Source organism: Pteropus alecto, unplaced genomic scaffold (assembly GCF_000325575.1).
Source record: "Pteropus alecto unplaced genomic scaffold, ASM32557v1 scaffold326, whole genome shotgun sequence".
Classification (NCBI taxonomy): Eukaryota; Metazoa; Chordata; class Mammalia; order Chiroptera; family Pteropodidae; genus Pteropus; species Pteropus alecto.
In genome coordinates, this window is record NW_006438873.1 from 651,653 (window position 1) to 676,032 (window position 24,380).

Consider the following 24,380-nt stretch of genomic DNA (forward strand, 5'->3'; position numbering starts at 1 on the left):
CTGGAAGTCCAACATCAGGGTGTTGGCAGAGTTGGTTTCTCCTGAGGTCTCTCTTCTTGGCTTGCAGACAGCCACCCTCTCGCTGCTTCATGTGTTTGTCCCTCTGTGCCTGGTGCACCACTGGTGTCTCTCTTCTCATAAGGACACCAGCATTGGATCCGGGGCCATCCATACAAACTCCTTTGACCTTAATCATCCCCTTTAAAAGCCCTATCTCCAAATACAGTCACATTTTGAAGTCACTGGGTATGAGGATTTCAACATGTGAATTTGGAGGAACATGTCCAATCTACATCCTCAAATGTTTAGAAATTGGACCTTTATAACTGTAGCAATGTCTACATGGTTTGGCAAGCATAAACTGAGCACCACCTTGTGCTTTATTTGGGTGTCAAGGAGGGCCAGCGCCCCCTGAACTCTTCACTGTTCTTTCTTCCTGGTGTGGAGTTGGTCCTGGGATGCAGCCATCCTGCTGGAGGCTACATTTCCTAGTTGCATCTAGGAGGGGTGTGGACCGCACAGAGAGTGAGGGGAGGGACGGTCCAGGAAAGGTTAGGCCTTTGCCACTTGCCCTTTTCTGGAGGCCAACCCCTAGAGGGGGCCTGGACTCCTGAGTCACTGGGTGGAGCAGATGCTCTTGCTGATTGGCTGGAATAGCATCCTAGGCCTGTGGGGTTTGTTGCTGTATTTGGTCTGTGCTGACCCATGTCTGTGACCTCACCCATTTCCTCCACCCTGTGTGGGAGGGCAGGCATCATCTGCATGTGACAGGGAGGTGCAGAGTTGCTCAGTGATCACTACCTGGTCAGTGGCAACACCAGTGACTGAACTTGGGAACCACTGAGCCCAGGAAACAGAGACATTGCACATAAAAAGTCTAGCTATTCAGCTTCGTAGCTCTGAGCCCTCGGTTCCTCAGCTGAAAATCTGGATAATAGTGCTCTGAGTAGTAATTGATTACTCATTTATTAACAAATATTTTATGTATTATTTTATTATTGACAATAATAGAGCACCATCATTATATTTATTATTGATATTAGAGCACTTATCTATAATAAAGTAATAAGTAAAAATATTACTAAGGCTACAAATGAAGTATATATTGGATAATGTGCCTGCTTGACTGAAAGCACTTTATTTTCACAAGAATTCCATCCAACATATGGGCAGCAGGATTAGACTGTGATCTGAGGGAGCACCATTCTCCTGTAACTCTGAAACAGCCCTTCCTGGGGGGTTCCCCGCCATCTTGCTGGATTTCTGCCAAAGAGGCCTTCTCCCTGGCTCTGAGGCTATGGGTAGGGGCCCAGCCTCCCGGTTGACCATTCCCAGGCCAGGAATCCGGGGCATGAGGGGCAAGTGGCCTCATATTCTAGAGCAGGTGAGCTCAGTTCCTAGGGTTCCAGTGGGGTCTCCCACAATGGGACAGCATCCAGACAAGTAATAATAAAAGGAAGGGCCACCTCCACCCAGCCAGAGTATCCTGGCGCTGCCGCTTGGCCAAAGGCTGGCAGGGAGCCATCTGCAAACTCTCTGGAGTTGCGGCGACTGTGTATTAACCTCACCTTTTATTTTCTGAGGCTTTGACATCTTGGAGCCTTGCTGACCCTGGAGACTGCCTCTCCCAGGGCTGGCTAATTCCTAGAGACAGAAAACCAAGAACCTGTGTGTTTTTCAAATGTAAACCAACCCATCCCAAGCCCACAGCTCATCCACCGCTGTCAGATTCTCACACTGCAGCCCATCCCCCCAGTGGCAGGTATCAGACATCTCACAACTCAAGGCACCCCCTATGCCCCAGAGCCCACTAGAGGATGCAGACCAGCAGATCTTAAGCCTGCTCACCTTGCCTTCCCATTCCAGGGGGCTGTGGATATGTAGCTGAAGGATCCAAGTCAGAGCCCGGTCTCCAGCGGGTATGTTAAATCTGGAATGCAATGGACTGGTGCCTGGGAAGACTTGCTGCTTATTCAATCCAGTTGACTAGCATTGATTGAGTGCCTACTGCTGAGTCACTGATTCAGCAAATGCTTACTGGGCACTGCTGTATGCCACACACTCTTCTAAGTCCTGGGGAAACACCAGTGAGCCACATCGAGAAGGTCCAAAGCTCTGTCCTCATTCTAGTGATGGAAAAAGGTGACAAAGAAAGAAGATCAGTATGGAGATGGACTGTGGTTTGCACACTGGAGAAATATGGGGCGGAGGCTGCAATTTCAGAGTGCGATCAGAGAAGGACATGTTTAAATGGGGACCTTATACAGTGTCAGGGTGCTCCAGAGAAACAAGCTACATCTTCCTTTACACGGATATGTCTTATTATAAATCTCATGTCCTATTACATGTCTCTATCTTGTTATATATTTTACTTATATATCCTATTATATACTTTGTATATATATTATGTATACATATCCTATATATCCTATTATATACATATACTAGATATTACATATATATACACATTAAATATAGATATATAAGTATGTATATTCGAGTATATTTATGTGCAAGTTCTATAGATTTTACTTACTTGTTTGTTTAAATTAGCTCCTGACGTTATGGTTCTGGCAAGTCCAAGATCCACAGGGCGGGCCAGGAGCCTGGAAACCAAGCATGAGTTGATACTATAAAAGTAGAATTTCCTTCTTCTTTGAGGAACCTCAGCTTTTACTCTTAAGTCCACAACTGATTGGGTGAGACCCACCCACATTATCAAAAATAATCTTTAAAGTCAGCTGTTAGTAGATGTCATCTTCACAGCTACCCCTAGACTCCTGTTGACACCTACAACTCCAAGTTGACATGTACAATTCCCTGTCACACACCCTGATACTCAGAGAGGTTAGGCAACTTGCCCAAAGTCACACAGCAAGTAAGGTTAGAGTTTGGGGCTGAACGCAGGGGTCTGGCTTCAGTTCCTCTGTTCTTCCTGGCTCCATTATCCTGCCTCTTTTCCTTCATTTAGAGAATGAGGGCATGGTCTCTGGCTGTAGCAGTAACAATAATGCGTGTACTTGCCACAACTGATTATTGAGTACAGCTGACTCTTGAACAACAAGGTGTGAAATGCACAGGTCCACTTATACGTGGATTTTGCCTTTTTAAAAATTTTTATTTTTCAATTAGAGTTGACATTCAATATTACTTTTAGTTCCAGGTGTACAGCATAGTGGGCAGACATTTATACACCTTATGAAGAGATCGCTGATTAGTCTAGTACCCCCCTGGCACCATATACAGTTATTACAATATTATTGACTATATTCCCTATGCTGTACTTTACATCCCCCTGTTTTGTAACTACCAGTTTGTACTTCTTAATCTCTTCATCTTTTTTACCCAGCTCCTCAACCACACTCGCATCTGGTGACCATCAGTTTGTTCTTCGTATCTATGAGTCTGTGTCTGTTCTATCTGTTCATTTATTTTGTTCTTTAGATTCCACGTATAAGTGAGATCACATGGTATTTGACTTTCTCTGACTTCACTCAGCACAGACCCCTCCAAGTCCATCCATGTTGTTGCAAATCGTAAGATTTCATTCTTTTTATGGTTGAGTAATATTTTATTATATATATGTACCACATCTTCTTTACCCAATTGTCTATTGATGGGCACTTAGGTTGCTTACATTCTTGGCTACTGTAAATAGCACTGCAGTGAACATAGGGATGCCTATACATGGATTTTTTTTCCATAAATACAGTAAGTGTATTTCTTCTCCCTTATGACTTTCTTAATAACATTAAGATGCAGTCCCATACTCCAATCCCAGGCCCATCATTTCCCAGCTGTCTGATCTTCCCTGTCCATTGATATGAAAAAAACAAAACAAAACAAAACAAAACAAAAATGACTGTTTGTGTAAAGTCCTTGCACTCCTAGGTAATACATGTTAACTGTTATGATAAGGTGTTCCCTCCCACCCCCTTATGAAACATGGTGTGAACCTTGCACCAAGCCTTCTGGAGCCTTCCAGATGAATTCCACCCACCTGATCGTGAACTGCCCCTGACTGCTTTTAGCCTCTGTCCAAATGTCCACTCCTGACAAGCTTCCCGACCACCCAACCTGAGAGCCTGTGCTGCACCTGGCTCTAAGGCCTGACACTGTTATTTCATGCTCAGCTGCCTCATTTAGCATCTGTCCCCAGCACCAGAATGTAAGCTCCACCAAGGAGGAAGCTCACTGTTTCTACTTGGTGCTGAATCCCCATCGCCAGCTTCCAGAACTGCATCCAGGTGCTCAGTAAATGCTGTTGGATGAGTGGCCACCGGGCCTCTGGAGCTCCCCTGGGCTTGTGTCTGCCCAAGGTCTCAGTTACCCCCGTCCCACCCCAGCTTCCCAGGGACCAGGTGGCAATGAGTGACATAGGAGCTGACATCCCTTCCCGCCTCACCCCTCCCCTCTCTGTCCATTCCTGACCTGATTTATGAAAGACTTGGGCAGGGCATGGAAGGAGCAGTAGCATCTTATCAAATGACCTGTCTCTCCTGCCCCTTCTCGATCTGATGCAACAGGTCTGTCAGAGAAGGGCTGAATTGTCATCCCCCTTCATCCCGGACACAAATCCAGACAACATTTCCCAGACCCAACATAGATTTGAGTGCAGACAGCTGCCAACAAAATGTGAGCAGGAGAAACACTCCAGGCTGTTTCTCTCAGCCTGCTAGCAGGGACACAAACTTGGTGGCAAAACTCTGACTAGCCCTGTATCAAGGGCGTTCCCGGGGGACGGCATAGCGTTGGGATAGAAGGAACATGGGTCCTAAGTGATCACGTGGAGAGGAATTGTTTTTTTTTTCTTTTTGTATGAGAATGAGAGAGTGACAGAGAGAGAGAGACAGAGAGAGGGAGAGGGGCTTTGTTCTCTAAGGCTCTGTGTTGCTGGGTCCACTTGTGACAGTAACTTGCCTTCATGACTAACCTACCCATTGACTCTCATTGCCCCATTTTAAAGATGAAACCATGTCACAGAGGGTTACGTGAAACATGCTCAGGGTCACACAGCTGGCGCTCACCTTCCTTCCAACCACCTTTCATGTGTCATCACTCATCACAAAGTCCTCACACATGCCACCGTGGTTTCCAGTCACTACAAAATTTATAAATCTCGCAGCCATCCTCCCAGCAGGCAGTCTGGCTGACATCTGTACTGACTAAAGGAATGAAGTGTGAGGATGAAGGCACAGTAGCCGTGTCGGTACAAGCAGACATGAGTGGGGAACTCTCAGCTGGTCTGGAACCCCTTTGGCCTGTGGCCAGGGTCCCTTCCTGCCTTGCTCCCACCACATGTTAAGAGGGTACAGAGGACACATGGGACAACCATGACAATGATGGGACTTCCAAAAGAAAATGTCACATGCAGCAAGACCTCACTTTCATGGCAAAATCCAAGCGGCCATCCGATTTTAAACCATGTTAAACCTTGGGTTAACATTTCCCATATCATCCCACTTTGCCTCTGACTGTGGTCTGGGTGGAATTGACCCCATGCCTTGCCACAGGGAGGTCTGGGGAGTCGTCCCCATTCCCTTCCACAGTTACTGCTTCAGGGACAATGGCAGAACCCAGACCCAAGCGCACGGCACGTCTGGGAAAGAGATCTATTCATGGGTGAGTCCAACAGAATGAAACTTGGGGTTTTTTGTCCATGACTGGGGGCGGACTATCCCCACCTGGATGAGACTGAGAAACTGTGCAGTCGAGAGGAACTGCTAGAAACCACCATGAAAACACGGGAGAAGACAGCTTGAGCACAGGCCGGCACACGGAGGGAAGCTTGACAACCAGAACTATGGCACTCATGCCATGAGCCTGGATCAAACCCACTCTGATCCCCACCCAAGTCCAGACACACGAAAACCTACCCACCTGGTCATGTGTGCCCAATCGTCTAATTTTCCTACTTGCAACACAAATGTGTTTACTGATATAAATGATTTCTTAAATGATTTATTCTTCATGTACACCCAAGCCAGGAAGCATGGGACATTTGGAAACACCAGGACATCTGTGATGAGTAGCATCAAATGTGAAAATAAAATAGGTGGTGTAAAAAGTCCCAGAGAAAGTTGACTCTGAGGGAAACTACGTGGAAATGAAGCTTCGGGTTGGCCTTAGGAAACTCATTTGGAATTATCTTTACGTTTCCATGCAAAAATAACAGAGCAGACAGCTCTGTGCTCAGATTTGCATATGTATAAATCCAGTAAGTGTTCAAACATGGATATCAAGCTTGCTGGCACCCATGCACCAGCTGGCACCTCCCCACACCAGTGTTGACACTGATTTTGACAGGACAACCGGCACCTGAACCTTTCACATCTGATGACTGTTTAAAATGACATTGGTCTCCCTTACAGTTTTAGTTAAAAAATTTAACAGACTGCTATGAGAAACTCTGGCATTCAAAGTGATTACTGTCATTTGCTAACTCTGAAAAACAAAATGTTTTTCTCCTTGTGAACGACTTGCCAAGTTCTACTGCTTATTAGGCCAAGGACTTCCAGCAGGTGTTGTGGGGTGTGGGAAAAATGGAGACCATCAAAGAATCTCACAGGTGGTGACAACCTGATCTTTGGACTAGATCCAGGCTGTGTGTGACAACGGGAGAACGTCCTCATGTTCACTTACTGAGTCCTCTCCCCTTCCTCCATTTTACTATTGAGGAAACAAAGACTCAGAAACATGAAATCCATTGTCGAAGCTCTTAGGACAATTTGGGGTCCTAGGTTCCCAGAGCCACAGAGAGTGTGACCATTTCTCCAGATGCTAGACTTGTAGTGGCTGCTTTACACTGCAGCCGTGGGGACACTCAGTAAGGAAGCCGCTGGTGTAGATGGCAGGGCTTGTCTCCAACGCCCATATTCCTGAGACCCCTCTGGCAGGGCTTCCCTTAGCACTGTCCCCCAGGGCCCCCAGTGAGAGCTTCTCGCACCGACGCACGTGCTCAGGATGCCCCGCCCCCGCCCTAGGTGTGGATCCTCAGGTGTCTCGTAAGGTTGGTGTTCCGGCTGAAGGTCTTCCCGCACTCGCTACACCTGTAAGGTTTCTCCCCCGTGTGGACCCTGCGGTGGACGGTGAGCGAGGAGTTCTTGATGAAGGCGCGCCCGCACTGGCTGCACTTGTAGGGCTTCTCGCCGGTGTGGATGCGCTGGTGCTCGATCAGGTAGGCGCTCTGGCTGAAGGCCTTGCCGCACTGGCCGCACGCGTACGGGCGCTCGCCGGTGTGGCCCACCTGGTGCACCAGCAGGGACGAGCGGCCGGCGAAGTGCTTCCGGCACACGCAGCACTCGTAGGGTTTCTCACCAGTGTGGATGCGCTGGTGCTGCGTAAGCGCCGAGTTCTTGCTGAAGGCCTTGCCGCACGCGCCGCACTCGAAGGGCTTCACGCCACTGTGGAAGCGCTGGTGCTGGATCAGGTAGGCGCTCTGGCTGAAGGCCTTGCCGCATTGGCCGCACGCGTAGGGCCGCTCGCCGGTGTGGTTCCTCCGGTGCAGCGTGAGCGCCGAGCTCTTGTTGAAAGCGCGGCCGCAGTCCCCGCACGCGTACGGCTTCTCGCCCGTGTGCGTCCGCCGGTGCTCCGTTAGGTGCATGTTCTGACTGAAGGCGCGCCCGCACTGGCCGCACACATACGGCTTCTCGCCCGTGTGCGTGCGCTGGTGCACGACGAGGTGCATGTTCTGGCTGAAGGCCTTGCCGCAGTCCCCGCACGCGTACGGCCGCTCCCCGGTGTGCGTCCTTTCGTGCTGGGCCAGGGACGAGGTCTTCCGGAAGGCCTTCCCGCACTCAGTGCACGCGTAGGGCTTCTCCCCAGTGTGCGTCCGCTGGTGGACCACCAGGTTCATGCGCTGGCTGAAGGCCTTGCCGCAGTCGGCGCACGCATAGGGCTTCTCCCCCGTGTGCACACGCTGGTGGATGGTGAGGGACGAGCGCTCGATGAAGTGCTTCCCACACACGTCGCACGCGAAGGGCTTGTACCCGCTATGGATCCGCTGGTGCTTCACCAAGGACGAGCTACGGCCGAAAGCTTTGCCGCACTGCCTGCACTCGTGGGGTTTCCTCTCCGCACAGAGTCTGGCCCCGGGACCGAGGCCCACGGCACCCGAAAAGTTCTTCCGGGACACAGAGGCCGGGAGCGTCCCCTCTCCCCCCAGCCCTTCCGACCTCAGTGGGACCAGCCCGAAACTTCGGTTGACGAATGCCTCAAAGTCAAGACACGCGGGATCTAAGTCCTGAGAGAGCTCCCTTCGCTTGGGACAGGTCCCTGCCTTCCCTTGCTGCCTCCCCACCGGATCACCCTGGGTCCCCACTCCTTCAGAGGCGGAACCCCAGACACCAGTCCTTGTGGGTCCTTCCACGACCACCCCCATGGATGGTCTGTCTTCCAAAATGGCCTCCTTTGGGTCCGATTCTTTCATGTCTGGTCTAGTCTCCAAGTCTGGGGGAGGGGGAAAGAGAAGACCAAACACACGTGGTTAATTAACAATGGTGGGAGGGAGGGACTTGGAAGACAGGGCAAGACACAGACTGAGGAGCAAGTGCAGCCTGTCACTGGGACGGGAGGGAGAGGAGAAGCAGTGAGCAGACACAAGTGTGGTTTCAGGAGGTGAGCAGAAGAACAAGGATGGTCACCTCCGGAGGGGGTGCAAAGGGTGGCCAGCAGCCAGGGGCTCAGAGGACAGATGCCTAAGAGGAACAACAGGAGGAAGCTGGGCTGGGAGGAGTGGATTGAAGGCTCTCATAAACCCGAGTAGCATTATTCCAACAGGCTCCTTGCCTCTAGGGCTCATCCTGCATACCCCTGACCAGTTCTGCTTCTGGAAGCATCAATTTTAATTAGAAATGGTGAAATAACATTCGTGTGGCATGTGCTGGTTGTCCTCCACCACCCCAACCGACAGCCAAGCTCCCTCCCTCTCCACCTTGCTTTGTGGGCACCCCTTGCTCCTTCTTCCACTGCCCAGTCCTGGCGGGGCCGCTGTCCCTTGCAGCTAACTCCAGACCCCCTTCTCTGCACACTCATCCATCCCTGGTCACAGCTATGTGGCGGCTCCAGCCCTTTATATGAATGTCTGTTGATTCTCTCAGATTCTACTTCCTGGCTAGGGCTCGCCTGTGTTCTGGACCTACCGACTTAATCCCAAACATTTCAAGATTGGAACTCTTACACAAAAAAAATCTCATAAAACGTGAAGAACGGCCACACAGAGCCCTCCTTCCTATGAGGCAACAAAAAGCAGGAGTGGAGCAATAGCTGACTCCCTCCCACATGAACCCCACAACCCTGAGTTTGAGACCGCTCCTCTAAGCCATGCCACGGGAGCCTGGACTTCAGTCTCTTCTCTACATTGACACCCTCCAAATTGAAGCCCCCAGCCCAGACCTCCTATCTGAGGTCTGCTGAGGAATATTCAAAACCCTACTGGGTGACCCTCTTGGATACTGCAAACCTACCACATTTGATGTGAAACTTGTGATTTCAGAACCCCTACCCCCCACAAAAAATGATAAAGCAAGCCTCATCAGAGAGACTTAGGAAAATAAGACCCAGAAGGACCGACATTGTGTGATTGCACTTACATGAGGAACCTATAGACAGTGGGTGGGAGAGGGGAGAATAGGGAGTTATTGTTTAATGGGGACAGAATTTCAGTTTGGGACAATGAAAAGAGTTATGGAGATGGATGGTAGGGACAATATTAATGTATTTAGCACCAGTGAACTGAACACTTAATGGTGCAAATGGAAAATTTTATGTATATTTTACCATAGTTTTAAAAAAAAAATTAATTTTAATTAAAAGATTCAGCAGTCATCCTCAATTCACCCCATACCTCCCACAGTCCAGCCTATTAAGGAGTGCCACTAGATATGCAAAACAGCTCAAACTAGACCAAATTTCTGCATCACCACTGTGGACCATCCGGCCAGACACCCTGACCATAACAGCCTCCCCTGACCCCTTGACAATGCACCTCAATTCCAATCTTCTTAAGAGTCACACCAAAACCACTAGGGGCTTCTCAGTTCTCAGTGCCCTGGAGCTAAGAGCCAGTGACTTCCTGGGCCTGTGGGCCCTCAGGACTGAGCCAGGCCCACCTCTGCTGATCCCGTTCCGCCATCCTCTCCACTCACACTTTGGTTTTCTTTGGTCCCCTTGTCCATGCCAAGTTCTCCCTGCCCCAGGGCCTTCACATCTGCTGTCCTATAACTCCTCATGGGTGCTCCTCCTTCAGGCCTCAGGTAGCGTTGATCCCTTACTGGGGGAAGGAGGGTCTCTCCTGCTCGTCTCTCGCCTGCTTCCTTGTGAGCACTCATGGTATTCATCTTGGATCTGTTTATTACCAGCCCCCCAGTGGAGAGTGAACTCCCTGAAGCAAGGGAGTTGCTGGTCCCCTGTCCTACAGCAGTGCTTGGCACACAGAGGGCGCCCAGTAAGTGTTCACGGAACAGCTACCGTGTGCCCGGCATGGAGTGAAGTGGCCTACATGAATCATTCCATGCAACCCTGACCACCACATGTGCTGTTAAGATTACATTCATTTTACAGCTGGGAAACTGAGGCTTTGAGAATGAAGTCACACCCTCAAGGTCACACAGCATACTCGATCAAGCGGTCTGATCCTGAGTCACTATTTAGCCATGTGCCACTGTCCCATTCCAGAGGGAAGCCCCGCAGACTCTGAGTTGGGCATAGCAGGTGGCGGTCACTGGGGAGGGAAGCTCTTCACAGAGCTGCTGAGGTCACCAAGGTATTCCCTGGAGTTTTCAGATCACCAATCAGAATGTGCATATATGAAAACTATGTGGAGTTGCGGGGCCGGGAAACCACCTAAAAGGATTTGAAAACAGTCCCTGGAGCTGATGCAGGGCTGGGAATAGTGCCTTCTCACACCGGCCAGCCAGGTAACTCATGGGTGCTCACACCGGGTAACTGATGGGGCATTGGGCACAACACCCAGAGGGTCTTGTGGAGAGTAAGTCATTCTAGACTGAGCGCAAGTTAAAGGCAAAACCTGAAAGCAGATCAAGTGGCATGGTTGCTGTCAAGACAGACAAATAGATGGATGAACAGAATCGAGTCCAGGATCAGACCCATGCAAATGCGGATAACTAATTTTTGACAAAAGTGCAAAGGCAATTCAGTGGAGAAAATTTGGGGAAAATTTTTCAGTGGAAAAACTCATTCTTTTCAAAAAATGGCAGTGGAACAAATGGACACCCATTTGACGAAAAAAGTGAACTTAAATGAACATCATGCATCATTACAAAAATTAACTCTAAAGGGATCATAGAACAAAAGTATAAAACCTAAAATGATACAACTTACAGAAGAAAACCTTTGTTGCCTCGAGATAGGCAAAGATTTCTTAGATATGACACCCAAAGCACAACCCCCTCCACCAAATAGTTGATAAATTCGACTTGATCAAATTAAAAACTTCCACTCTTCAATAAATGGTGCTGGGCACCTGAATATCCACATTCAAGAGTGACATAGCCCCCCTTTTTACATCATTTACAGAAAAAAAAAAACCTCAAAATGCACCAAAGACTTAAAGGAAGGGCTAAAACTATAAACTCTTAGAAGAAAACACAGGAGTAACTTCGTGGGTTAGGCAACGGTTTCTCAGATATGACACCAAAAGCACAAACAACTACAACAAATAAATTGGACCCCATCACAATTAAAAATGTTTGTGTTTCAAATGATGCTGTCAAGAAAAAGACTACCCACAGAGAATAGTTGCAAAACACATATCTGATAAAGGTCTTAGATCTAGAAGTTAAAAAAAAGACTACATAAAGAACTTCCAAAACTCAATAATAAGGTAACAAAAAAAAAACAACTAAAAAAATAGGTAAAACACTTGAACAGATATTTCACCAAAGAGAATATACAGATGGCAAATAAACACATGAAAAGATTCTCAATATGAAATGAAAACTGCAATGTGACAAGACTGCACACTGACAAGAATGGCTAAAATAAGAAAGAAGGCATGTATTCAGTTCTGACAAGCACACTGAACAACTGGGATGCCCTGTGCACCACTAGTAGAAATGTTAAATGGGACAACCACTTTGGAAAAAAGTTTGGCAATTTCTTAAAAAGTTAAATAAACACCTACCATGTGACCCAACCACTGTACTTCCCAATGTTTACTCAAGAGAAAGGAAAGCATATGTCTACAGAAAAACTTGAACATGCACGTTCATGGCAACTTTATTTGTATCAGTCCAGAACTGTTCATCAACAATTGAAGGCATAAACAAATTGTGGTCTACCCATGGAGTAGAATATTACTTGGCAATGAAAAAGAAGTGAACTACTGACACATGACAACATGAGTGAACCTCAGAAAAATGATGCTGAGTGTAAGTCATATGATTCCATGTATATAAAATTCTAGAACATGCAAACTAAATGACAGTGACATAAAGTGACCAGGGGTTCCCTGGGGATGGACTGTGGGTGTGGGAGCAAGGAGGGAGATGTTACAAAGGGACATGTTCTGGGCTAATGGACGTGTTCGTTATCTGGATCACATGGTAGTTTCCCGGGTGTACACAGATATCAAAATGCATCAAATTGTTCGCTTTGACTATGTGCAGTTAATTGTAGGCCAATTATACCTTCACAAAAGCTGTTAAAAAAAAATGAGATCATACTCTAGTTTGAAAGTGAAGTGTTTTTACTGAACTGTATTATCCAGGGACCTCTTTCTATGTCAGCACCTACAAAGAGTGTGCATCTCTGAAGAGCTGCACAGTTTCCATTGTATTGATACATCTTAAGATGGTCTGTCAGTATTACAGAGGTGGGCATCTAGGTCGTTTCTCTTTATTTTTCATCCCATGAAAATCTTTGCACACTTATAGGAAGATTTCTAAAGGATAGATCCTCAAAATGCAATCCTTCAAAATTTGGTTGATAATGCCAAACTGTCTTCCAAAAGAGTTGCCTCACCTTTATACTCCTAAAATGAAAGTCCCTTCTCTACACCCTCATAATATAGGCTATTATTATTATTTTCATCTCTGTACCTAATGGGCAAGAACTGTATTTCTTTGCCTCACTTTGTATTTCTTTGAATATTAGTAAGGATTCAAAATCTTTTATAAAGTGGAACTCTGTGTATTCCTACATCTATGAATTGCCAGCTCAGAAGTTCGGTCCATCATTCCATTTTTTTCTTATTTATTCCTAGGAGTTCTTTATATAATTATAATCCTTTGACTATTATACATGAGGTAATGCTGTTCCCCATTTCATCACCTATCAACTTTATATTTAGCTTTGAGTAATTTAAACTTTCTACGTAGTCAGACCTGTCAGTCTTTTTTCTTGTTTCTCTGTAGTCCTCAAGGGACAGGCCTATGGTGAGTAGTTCAGTGAAGCTGTGCCCTTACCCAGTGACACCAGGTTCCTGTAGGTCTCCAGCATGACATCTCTGTATAGGGCCTTCTGGGCAGGCTCCAGCTGCTGCCACTCCTCCTGGGTGAAGTCCACAGTTACGTCCCTGAATGTCACTGACTCCTGTAAGAGGAAACCCATAACCATTCACTGCAGGGCCCTCCTCACAGAAGAGCCGAGAGGGTTAAGGGAGGCAGACAGGATGTATCTGATGTGATTCAACAAGGTGCAGAGTTCTGAGGGGCCTGATCACTTACAGTGTCCTCAGTACCTAAGCATACTGGAACAGTATTCTGACAGGAATAAAGCAAATATGGGACTGTTTAGAGCGGAAACTCACAGAGTTGAGAAATGAGGAAGGGACCAAAGGCAAAAATGATCACAACCCAGTGAAGTGACACATGCATTAGGAGTCCAACAAAGGTTGGCCGGGTTCTCAATGGAATCCAGTAATTCAACAAACTTTCCCGAACCCCCATTAAGCTGCAGGCACTGAGCTAGCTGCTGGGACACAGGCATTGAAGGTTCTAGAACTAGCTCCTCACAGGAGAGCAGATGGAAACACACACAACTGACCCGTGATCTGTATGTGAAAGTGTGAACAATTCTCCAGGTGCCTGAGCAATGGCAACCTCGGGGATACCCAGGAAAACTGGAAATGCGGCACCGGGTGTAGTCTGCAGGGAGAATTTGTGCTTGGGTCCTTGGGGGCACATTCTGGGTGGGGGGAGTTTGGGTCAAGACTTGAGATTTCTATGGCCGACCACTGGGCAAGGGTGAAAAGTTCATGTGGTAGAAACGGGAGTGCCTTCCTGGCCTGTACCATAAACCTAGTGCCATAAATCATGTTGATAAAATCAATGTGGCCTAGCAACATGGCAGCCAATGATGTGATGATGACGGTGACGACATTGTTGGTCCCAGCAGTAATAGCTACCACTCACCACACAGTTGCTCTGTGCCAGGTACTATTCTAAGAGGTTATTATGGATTGAACTATGTCCTCCTCCTAATTCCTTTGTTGAAGTCCTAATCACCAGCACCTCAGGGTAGGACTTTGGAAACGGGGTCATTGTGGATATGGTTAAGATGAGGTCATACTGGAGAAGGGCATGCCCCTAATGCAATATGACTGATGTCCTTATAAAAAAAGGACAGAGACATGCATGCAGGGAGAATGCCATGTGAAGAATGGAGTTATGCTACCACAAGCCAAGGAACCACCAGAAGCTGGGAGAGAGGCTGGGAACATATCCTTCCCTGGCATCTTCAGAGGGAGCGTGACCCTGCTGACACCTTGATCTCCGATTTCCACCCTCCAGAGTTGTGGGACAATAGATTTCTGTTGTGTAAGTCACCTAATGTGTGGCTCTTTGTTATGGCAGCCTGAACAGACTAATGCATCCATTGTGGACCCTGAACCATGGCCTACCCTAAGAGGAAGCCTCACTTGCTGCCAGTCTGTCTGTAGTCCTATGGGCCTGCTGGGGGCTCTAGGCTTGTACTGGCCTCCTCTGCCTCGTGGGCCACCACCATGTAGTGAGGGAGTTACGGGCAGAGGTTACGAGTCTGGGCTCAGAAGTCTGGCAGCCCATGACAACATCTTGGTTCTGCCCCCGCTCGGCTGTGTTTCCTTAAACTCCTCTGTCTTAACCCTTCTGAGCCTGTTTGTTCAATGGACTTCACAGAACAGCATCTCCCATCATAGCTGTTACGGGGATTAAAAGAGGTACTGCATACAAGATTCCAGCACTGTGCGGTGTGGCTAGAGTAAGTGCTCAATACATGTCAACTATTGCTATTATCATTTGATTAATTTGACATTTCATGTGTATCATATTATTAGTAGTACTTACTATATTATGTCATTATTATATGAGTCTTTGGCCCATCCATCCTTTGGTTAGTTCAGTTAATGATTTCTCTTTGTTTAAACCACTTCACTGAGGTATGATTGGCATAAAAAAAGGTACATCTATTTAACATACACAACTTAGTAAGTTTGAAAATAAGTACACACCTTTGAAACCGTCACCACATCGTGGCCATAAACTCATCCATCATCTCCCAAAGTTTCCATGTGACTCCTTTATTTTGTTTTAATTTTTAAATGCAATTCCTTCTGAAAGTTCTTGCTAAGTATGTCTCACCTCAATGAATTCACTCAATGAAATATTTACTGTACAGGCTCCATGTATTGAGCCCGGGCTGGCATGCGAATTTACTGAAAAGAAAACAGATGGTCCTAGAAGTCTTAGAGTCCATGCCATATAGCAAGGATGTGAAGGCAGACACAGAAGCTGCTCTCCTCTTCACCTCAGCGAGCAGACCCTCTTTGAGTTCTTTGTGTGCACGTGTCTGAGGCTACTCACTCTAGGGCTTCATCTATTTTGGTTTCCTGTCTAATGACACAAACCATTTCACCACAAGGAAAACTTCACCTGCTTCCAAAGAGCTGAAGTCAGAGAGGCTCCATTAAAAAAAAAAAAATCAGAATGTAATTATACTAAGAAAAAAATGAAAACAAACTTAAGCCCCAAATCAACCACATTGAAATGACAACAATGGACAAATCCTTCTAAGTAATGTTGGCGAAAGAAGAAATCAAGGTGACAATCAAAGACAGGTTAAAAATGAAGACATCAGGGTGCAGCCAAGTTGGAAAACAGTCCGATTGTTCCTTAAATGGTTAAACAGAAAGTTAACAAAGGACTCAGCAATTCCACTCCTACACCCAAGAGAAATGAGACACAAGCTCAAACAAAGCACTTGTATGCTCCTGTTCACAGCAGCATCACCAATAATAACCAAGAAGTGGAATTAGCCCAAATGTCCACCACCTGATGAATGAATAAATAATATATACTCTACCCATACGATGGAATATTATTCAGCTATGAAAACAAACAAAGCACACATTACACCATATGTGAACATCAAAAACATGCTCCATGAAAGAAGCCACATGTAAAAGACCACATAGTGTATGATTCCACTTATACAAAATGTCCAGAATAGGCCAATCCAGAGACAAAAAGTAAATTAGTGGTTGCCGGGGCTACGAGTTGATGAGGGGAAGTGAGAGTGAGTGGTGATGGATACACGGTTCCTTCTTGGGGTGATGAAAATATTCTAGAATTGACTGTGGTGATGGTTGCACAATTCTGTGACTATACCAAAAAAGCAATGAATTGTATTTTGTGATATGTGGGGTGTATCTCGATAAAGGTGTTAATGGGAACACAACAAACCAAAACTCACGGGTAAGTGAACTGACATATTTGTACAGCAAGACAAATTCCAGGTGGAAACAAAAGTCTCAAAAGTTCTCTGTTAACACCCAAATGATAAATGAAAAAAGATATATAGGTGATGTGCGACCTTTGGATGGACATCCCTTTTACATCTTCAAGACACCAGAAACGGAGAGATGATAGATTAGATTTTTAAAATATGCAATGCTTTTATACTTATGAAAAAGAAAATAAATTAAGAAATAAAAAGCAAACCAGGAAGAATATTTGCCACAAATATATATACACACATACACACACATACACATTCTTTAAAAACTTCCAGAATATTAAGATTCCTGTAGAACGGCAAAGCACAGGATAATTTACCTGCCCACAGAAATGGCTAAGAAACATTTCCTTAAAATCGAAACTCACTAATAATACAAATGATGCTACTCAGAGATCACATGATACCAGTTGTCACCTACCCTGCTCCAGGTTTATACCATTTGTCATTTATATCCAGTGAGCAGAATAAATACCTGACAATGGCTGACATAAACCAGTGGCAGCCTCTCCTGCATCCTGGTGGGAGAATAAAGTGCCCAAACCAAAGGAGAGAGAACTATGAAGCTTTATGAAAGGCCTTAAAAATACTCACCCCAACCTACCTCTGCAAGGAACCACTCTTGAATAAATCATACAAAATTTATGCCTGTGTAATTTTTTAATTATGAAATAGTTCTTGCATAAAAGAAAGTTTAGAGAAAAATACCACAAATAGCCATATCCATACCACCCTTTGAAATACCATAAAACATCATGGCGTGAGCTGGGGACGTACACGTGCCCCTACCTACAAGTGTCCTTCTCCCCATTCCCAAACATTAGTGCTATCTGCCCACTTTTGAAAGTCACGTGTCCAGCACTGTATTGTCTGGGCCCCTCTACAGGGTCCTTTTTCACACTTGATGTTACATGTTTAAGCCACCACTTCCCAGGTGAGCCCACCAGTGTCTCCAGGACAGGTCACTCCTGAGTTGTCCTGTCCTCTGTTGACTGAAGCCAGTGTCAAGGCACTACCATTCCTCCTCAGGGTGGACACAGCTCCCAGGAGACTTGGCCAGGGCCCTTGATCCTGTGGGGGGCTCAGGTGAGCATAAGGTCATCCCTGGACAAAAAGCCCCACTCTTTGGGCCTGAGCCTCAGGAAGGGAATGTGAGAAGATGACATGACTCACCAGGGCCTCATCAGTCAGCGGCTGGGTGGCCATCCCTTCACTGCCCACAGTGACCAGTGAGCGGGGGACAGGCAGCCTGTGGGGTGGGGAGAGAAAAAGGGAGGCACAGTGAGAGAGCAGGTCTAGGCCTGCCTCACAATGCAGACAGGACAGACGGACACGCAGACACATTAATAGCGAATACGTAAGGGGCCTATCAGATGCAAGGCACTTAACAAACGCCTCTCATTGTTCCTAACACCCCTACAAGGTACTATTTCTACCCACCCCATTTCATAGATGAGGAAACGAAGGCCCAAAGAGATAAGCCACTCATCTAAGATTACAGAGCTGGGATTGGAGATGGGCTGAGAACATCCCGGTCCACGAGCTTATTGTCCCCCAAATGCATGCCCAGACACCCACACACCAATACACCCCCAACACGCACACACATTGCCAGTACCACAAGCTGGAGGGAACAACAGGGCCCTGTGCCTCTCCCTGGGTCTGAGGGCTGGCCCAAGGCCCCACAATGCCCCAACGCCACCCCCACCCCTCTGGGGCTCCCCCAGATCTCATGGAGTTACTGAAAGTTTCAACTAATTGATACTCATAAGGAGCTTGGGGGCTGTGCAGCACACTGTAAGAACTAATACAGATTAGCTGTTATTTACTATTACTGTTGTTAGTTGAGTATGTTCCAATGAGCGGGATGCAGTTGCCCGGGGGGTACCTTCAGGGGCAGAACTGAGATGATCATTTTGGATTGTGTCTCTAGCACCTAGGACAATATCTGGCACATGGAAGGCAACCACACATTGAAAAAAAAAAAAGTTATGAATAAATGAGCCAACTTCTAGCACAAGCAAAGATGCAAGGAAACGGGCCTCCCACACACAGCTGAAGGAACAAAAGCCCCTCAACCTTTCTGGAGAATGAGCTGGAAAGTGGACTAACCCATAACCCAGCAACCCTGGTCCTGGGACTCCGCCTAAAAGCTCCATGTGAAAAGTTATACGTGGACAAAAGATGTTTATTGTAGCACTCACTGTTCCTAGAGGCAAAGCACAAACCAACCAACCAACCAACAGAAAAGCCCTGGAGACAAAATCTAGCCATCAGTAAAGGAAGGGTCAGACAAATGGCAAGGCATCGTTTGAAATACCAGGTTGCCCTAGGAAGTAGGAGTTAGTTCCTAACCTGTGGACATATCTGTGATGTCATTAAATGAGGAAAGCAAGTTCCATGGTTTTCTACATAACTTTAACCCCTCTGTGTGAAAACAACCAACACTCCTGGGTACCTGTGCTTCTGGGCAGTGTTTCCAAGCCTGGGGAAGGCTGTGGAATGATGGATAGTGACTGGTGTCCCGAGGGGAGAGGAAATGCGAAAGGGGGTATCAGTTTTTTTCCCCTTGTATTCCTTTGTGTCTCTGGGTGCAGTGACTTCATATTACTGTCATAATTTATTAAGCAGAATTTAATTTTAAAAATATATATCTTTTGGACTATCAGTCTCTGACAGTCAACAACACCCATTCCTTTTGCTGGATGTGGAAGTGACCAGAGCCCATTTACCCAGGAGGCACTCTGGGCCCAGAGCCCCTGATACCTGGAGTGGCCCATGAAAATGTCTTCATTTCTTTTAAAATTATAAGAAAAAAAGACTCTAATCCAGCTTGGATTATCTTTGTCCTTATATTAATGCAATCACTATAATTTTTATTTTTATTTATTTATTTTTTTTTTGGAGAAAAGAGGCATGAAGGCACAGTGGCCCTGGAAGTGACATGTGCATGAGGCTGGTGACCACTGAACCCAGTGTGGCCTGAGATCTGTGTTGCCACAAAGCCAGGAGATCCCTCATTCCTCCTCTTCCCCAATCCAGGCTTTCTGTCATTTCCTTCCTTCCATTGTTTCTACAGGGAAATTCCCACAGGGAAAAATCCTACAACTTTTTCTCAGAGGAGAGAAAGGAAACAAGAATGTCCCATCTGTCAGATGGTTAAGTGCAGGGGCTCTGGAACCTGATTGCCTCGGTTTCCCCATCTGTAAAATGGGGATGTTGAAGGTCCCTATCTCAGAGTTACTGGGAGGTCTGTAAACAAGACTTGGGAGAGTGCCAGGAACAGCACTCTGAGCACCCAACACAAATTTCTTTAACAAATCAACCCCATTCTCCTTCCCTTGAGATGGTCCAGTGGGAAGCCCCATATCCTGTCACCAGGCAAGGCTCTGAGGGGCAGGAAGGAGCTGGGGAATGTGGGAACAAGAAGGCAGGTGCTCTGCCTGGCCCACCCGTCCAGGCATGCAGTCTTTCACACATGCTTTTGGGAGGGCACACCCAGATGCACCCACACACTTAATCTGCCCCGACAGTCACACACAAACACTCAGCAACATCCAGAGACACAGATACAGGTGGGCACATAAAGACACAGACAGGAGAAACACTCCCCACTCTCACAGACATACTCACACCCAGAGACACAGATACAGAGGGAAAGACGAGACACGGGTAGACACCCACTGGCACCCTCAGACTGAGACACCATGGACAGAAATAAAGGCAGACACACACAGACATGGACACAGGCGGTCACTCAGAGACCTCCCCCACAGAGACAGGTAAAGGCTAGACAGCGGTGGATGCTGGCCACAGAGACCCCGAAAGAGACCAAGACAGGTAGCGCGCGCACGCACACACACACACACAGACACACAGACACGTGCACAGGCAAGGACACAGGAGGCCATACATAGTGGGACACACACAGACATACGCAGCCCCTAGTTTCAGCCTAATACATACAGTCACCAGCACACAGGTCCACCTTCGACCTCACCCAGTCAGATGAGGTCATCACAGCTCTCTTCTCCTGGTCCTTAAACCCTTTCCTGGGCCGCACGCCCTCCCCTCAGTCTGCCCCTCACCTGGGCCCCACACTCCCCTCAGCCCCCACGCCACTCAGCATACACGTCCTCCCCTCAGCCCTCACGCCTCTCAGCCCCCACGCCACCCCCCAGCCGGCACACTCCCCTAGCCCACACGCTCCCCCTCAGCCCGCACGCCCCACCTCATCCCGCCCCTCCCCCTTTCTTCCCGCCTGCCCGCCTGCAGCGGGTCTCACCACCCGGCTCTGTCAGGACAATGACCCGCGCCCGCTAGGCCCGCCCCGCCGCGCTGCGCCCGCGCGCCTGGGCCGACTACACTTCCCAGAAGCCTGAGCGCCGCCTCCTCCCCGCCGAGCGGAGCGGAAAGGACCGGAACCCGAGACCCGACCGCGCGCCTCCATCTCTCAGAGGGCTTCGCGGCACCCCAGCCAAGGGGTGGGGTTTCTGGGAGATTGACGGGAAGGGCGTATAGAGGAGTCGGGAAGACGGCAGGGGAAGAGCCAGAGGTAGGAACGAGCTGGAGGATGACGAGGGACAGACAGATCAGGGATTGGGGACAGAGGAGAGGGACGCGGAGGGACGGGGAGGAGGGGAAGGGGAAGGATAGGGAGAGAGGAAGGATGGAAGAGGGAGGAGAGGGAAGGGGGGATAGGAAGATGAGAGGGGTAGGAGGGATGAGAAGGGAAGATGGAAGTACCCCATGAGAAGAGGTGAGAGAAGGAATAGTGAGGGAGGGTGAGAGGAGGAAGCGAGCGGGAAGAAATAAGGACAAATGGGCAGAGGGATGAGGAGGAGAGAACTGTAAGAGGAAAAGGGCAGGAGGAGGAGCAAAAAGAGTAGAAGTAGGCTGGGCTGGGAGGAGGGGAGGGAGGAGAGAAATAAAGGGTGGGAGGAGGGGGAATTCCAGAAAAGGAGGGGGCGTGTGTGGAGGTGGAGAGAAGCTATAGCGCATCTCCAGATATTCTGCAGCCCAGCCAAGGAGTCCTGGGCGACTTTCTTGAACCTGATAATCATACTGATTTTTAGAAAATTGGTAAAGCATAAAGAGGCAAAGAAGCAAATGATCATAATAAGAAAAAAAGTATAAACTTCGTATAATGAGTCGCCTGTGTGTCTGCTTCTGTTCTTGGCATTTTATGATTTATGAACTCCTTTAATTCTCACAACCAAGCTACTTTCCAGATGAGGAAAGTGGTGGAGGCCAGAGCGGTCAAAGGAACTGGGGCCCTCTTACACCATAAACCACAAAGCCAAGTACAGAAGCATTTGCTGAATGTATTAGTGACCGCAAAAATGCAAAGCATAGCTCTCCTTAGGTGGTGATTAATGATTGTTTAGTTAAGTATTTTATTTTGAGATGAAGAGATTCACAGGCAATTCTAACAATACTGAAACCATAGAGAGATCCCACATGCTCAATATTGAATTCCCTCAACAATGAAATCTTGCAATACCACAAATAGGATATTAATAATGATACTGTCAAGATACAGAACACGTCCATCACCACGAGGATGCTTCATGCAGCACCCCCTTTCCTAGCCACACCCACTTGCCTCCAGACCCCAACCTTCTTTAGTTCCTGACTATCACCAACTCATTCTCCATATCTATAATTTTAAAACCATTACATAATAGGCATTTTATTTATTCAACATAATTCTCTGGAAATGTATCCAAGATGTTACTGTATGTAGTTCATAATTATATTGTTAAGGGCTATTCCATGGTATCAATGCACAATTTGGGTACCACATCTCGAATGTTTCCAGCTTAGGGCTATTCCAGGTTTCCTTTTTATCGTGATAAGAACACTTAATATGAGATCTACCCTCCTAACAAAATTTTAAGTGTACAATACAGTATTGTTAACTACAGGCACAGTGTTGTATAGGAGATTTCTAGAACTTACTTATCTTACATAACTAAAACTTTTTACCCCTTGAACAATAACTCTCCACATTTGCCTTCTAGGGGCCCTTCTGAGTGCCAGAGATGCCCAGATGGGGGCCAAGGGGACATCTAAGGCAAAGAGAGGACCTACTGTCAGAATTACCAATATGGGTGCTCAGTGTATGTCCCAGATATGGAATTGGTTTGGGGGAAGATACAAAGAATGGAGTGTGGGCCCTCGGTGAGCTGGGCTGGTGTCACCTCCCCGAGACCCCCCACCTCCTAATACCATTCTCTTAGGGATTAGGTTTTAGCATATGATTCTGGGGTGGGTGACACATCCAGTCTATAGCACTGTCCCTGTGGGGAAGGGGGAGCTGTGGCCCCAGGGCCTCACCCTGCTCAGGGGGCTGGCTTCCTTTTCTGTCACCTGCAACCCCATCGGGATCTTCTATACCATATGAGCAGACTGTCCCCTTCCCAGGGCTGTTTCCAACCTTCCAAACCTCAGAGCAGGGGCCTGTGTTCCTGAACCCAGCAACCACTCTCCCCTCTGATTTAACCATCATGTGACCTCTCCAGAGGCAGAGCCTCTGCAAGGGCATAGTCGGGGGAGGGGAGCAAGCTGAGCCTCCCCTCATACCCTCAGGGCCAAGAGCCCAGAGTGAGCTAGTATCCAATTTTTATATGCAGTTCTTTTTTCTTCTTTTTTAAAAATTTAGATTCTGATAATTTTTTTTTCCCTTGTTACTTTCTGGAGGTCTGGAACAATTAGCAACTTTTTGTGCATTTAGCTATTTACAAAATATTCATGCATTTTAAAAGATTACTTCATCACTTCATCTTGAGTCTTGTTCTCAAAACCCTTGTTCTTCCTGACCCACTTATCAAAGCAAGATTTACAGGATATCTAAATTTTTGTTTTCCAAAGAAGAAAATATTCTGACAGCTGATTTTAAAAAATGGTTTCAACTGATGAGTTTATATAATTGATTTTTATGGACCCCCCCCAAGAAAACCTTACCTGTTTCATGTTTTCAGAACAATGTGTTCTAAATCATATTCATAACTTCTAGTGGCACGAATAGCAGTCCACAGATGACAACCTATTGCTCTTATGAGGAGTGTTCCAGAACAGTCCATGAGGTACATGCACTCTAAGTTCCAGGCTCCTTGGATACAGGGAACACAAACACTTCATGTGAAGGCCACATCTGGAGTGGATGATGGGAGTGTTTCCTGCTGTGATGTAGAAATGTTTATTCCCTCAACTTGTCACATGGCTCCAGTGTTACCTCCAGACCAACTTCCTGTAAAGGTCAGCCCTTCTGTGGTAAATTGCCAAAAACATTTCTCAGTTGCCACAACTTCTCTCAGTGGCTTTGGTGTGTCTTCCCCTTCTTATGAGAACATCAGTCCTATCAGATTAAGGTCCAATCTATACTACCTCATTTAACCTTCATTTTCTCCTTAAAGATTCCATTTCCAAATACAGTCACATTGGAATTTAGGGCTTCAACACATAAATTTGGAATGGGGGAGTAATAAAATTCAGTCCATAACCACTCTACAAAAAAACATGGAATTTAACCAGCATCCTATTTTATCAGCAACCCATAAAAGGAGTCTCTCTACTGGGTTTTTAGCAATCTTAACCTTCTGACTTCAAACAGCCTAAGACATCCTTCAGCAATGTCATACACAGAC

At 47.0% G+C, this 24,380-nt stretch overlaps 1 protein-coding gene and 2 long non-coding RNA genes across 3 annotated transcripts in view; all 3 read right to left on the minus strand.

Annotated features, from left to right (window-relative positions):
- Positions 1–2,120, minus strand: part of LOC112483069 — a 4,878-nt gene extending 2,758 nt beyond the window's left edge. Inside the window, exons 1-2 of the long non-coding RNA XR_003047498.1 lie at positions 1,849–2,120; positions 1,569–1,644 (exon numbers count right to left, since the gene is read on the minus strand). This is a non-coding gene — a long non-coding RNA (uncharacterized LOC112483069). The remainder of the gene's footprint in view (positions 1–1,568; positions 1,645–1,848) is intronic.
- A 3,825-nt stretch (positions 2,121–5,945) lies between these two features.
- LOC102880433 (zinc finger protein 470) overlaps positions 5,946–24,380 on the minus strand; it is a 34,057-nt gene continuing 15,622 nt past the window's right edge. Inside the window, exon 6 of the mRNA XM_025049636.1 lies at positions 5,946–8,069. Within this exon, the coding sequence (XP_024905404.1) occupies positions 6,980–8,069 (1,090 nt within the window). The 3' untranslated portion in view covers positions 5,946–6,979. The remainder of the gene's footprint in view (positions 8,070–24,380) is intronic.
- LOC112483063 lies at positions 15,502–20,920 on the minus strand. The gene is made up of 2 exons (XR_003047493.1): positions 17,905–20,920; positions 15,502–17,802 (listed from the first exon to the last, which is right to left on the minus strand). It is a non-coding gene; the product is annotated as an uncharacterized LOC112483063 (long non-coding RNA).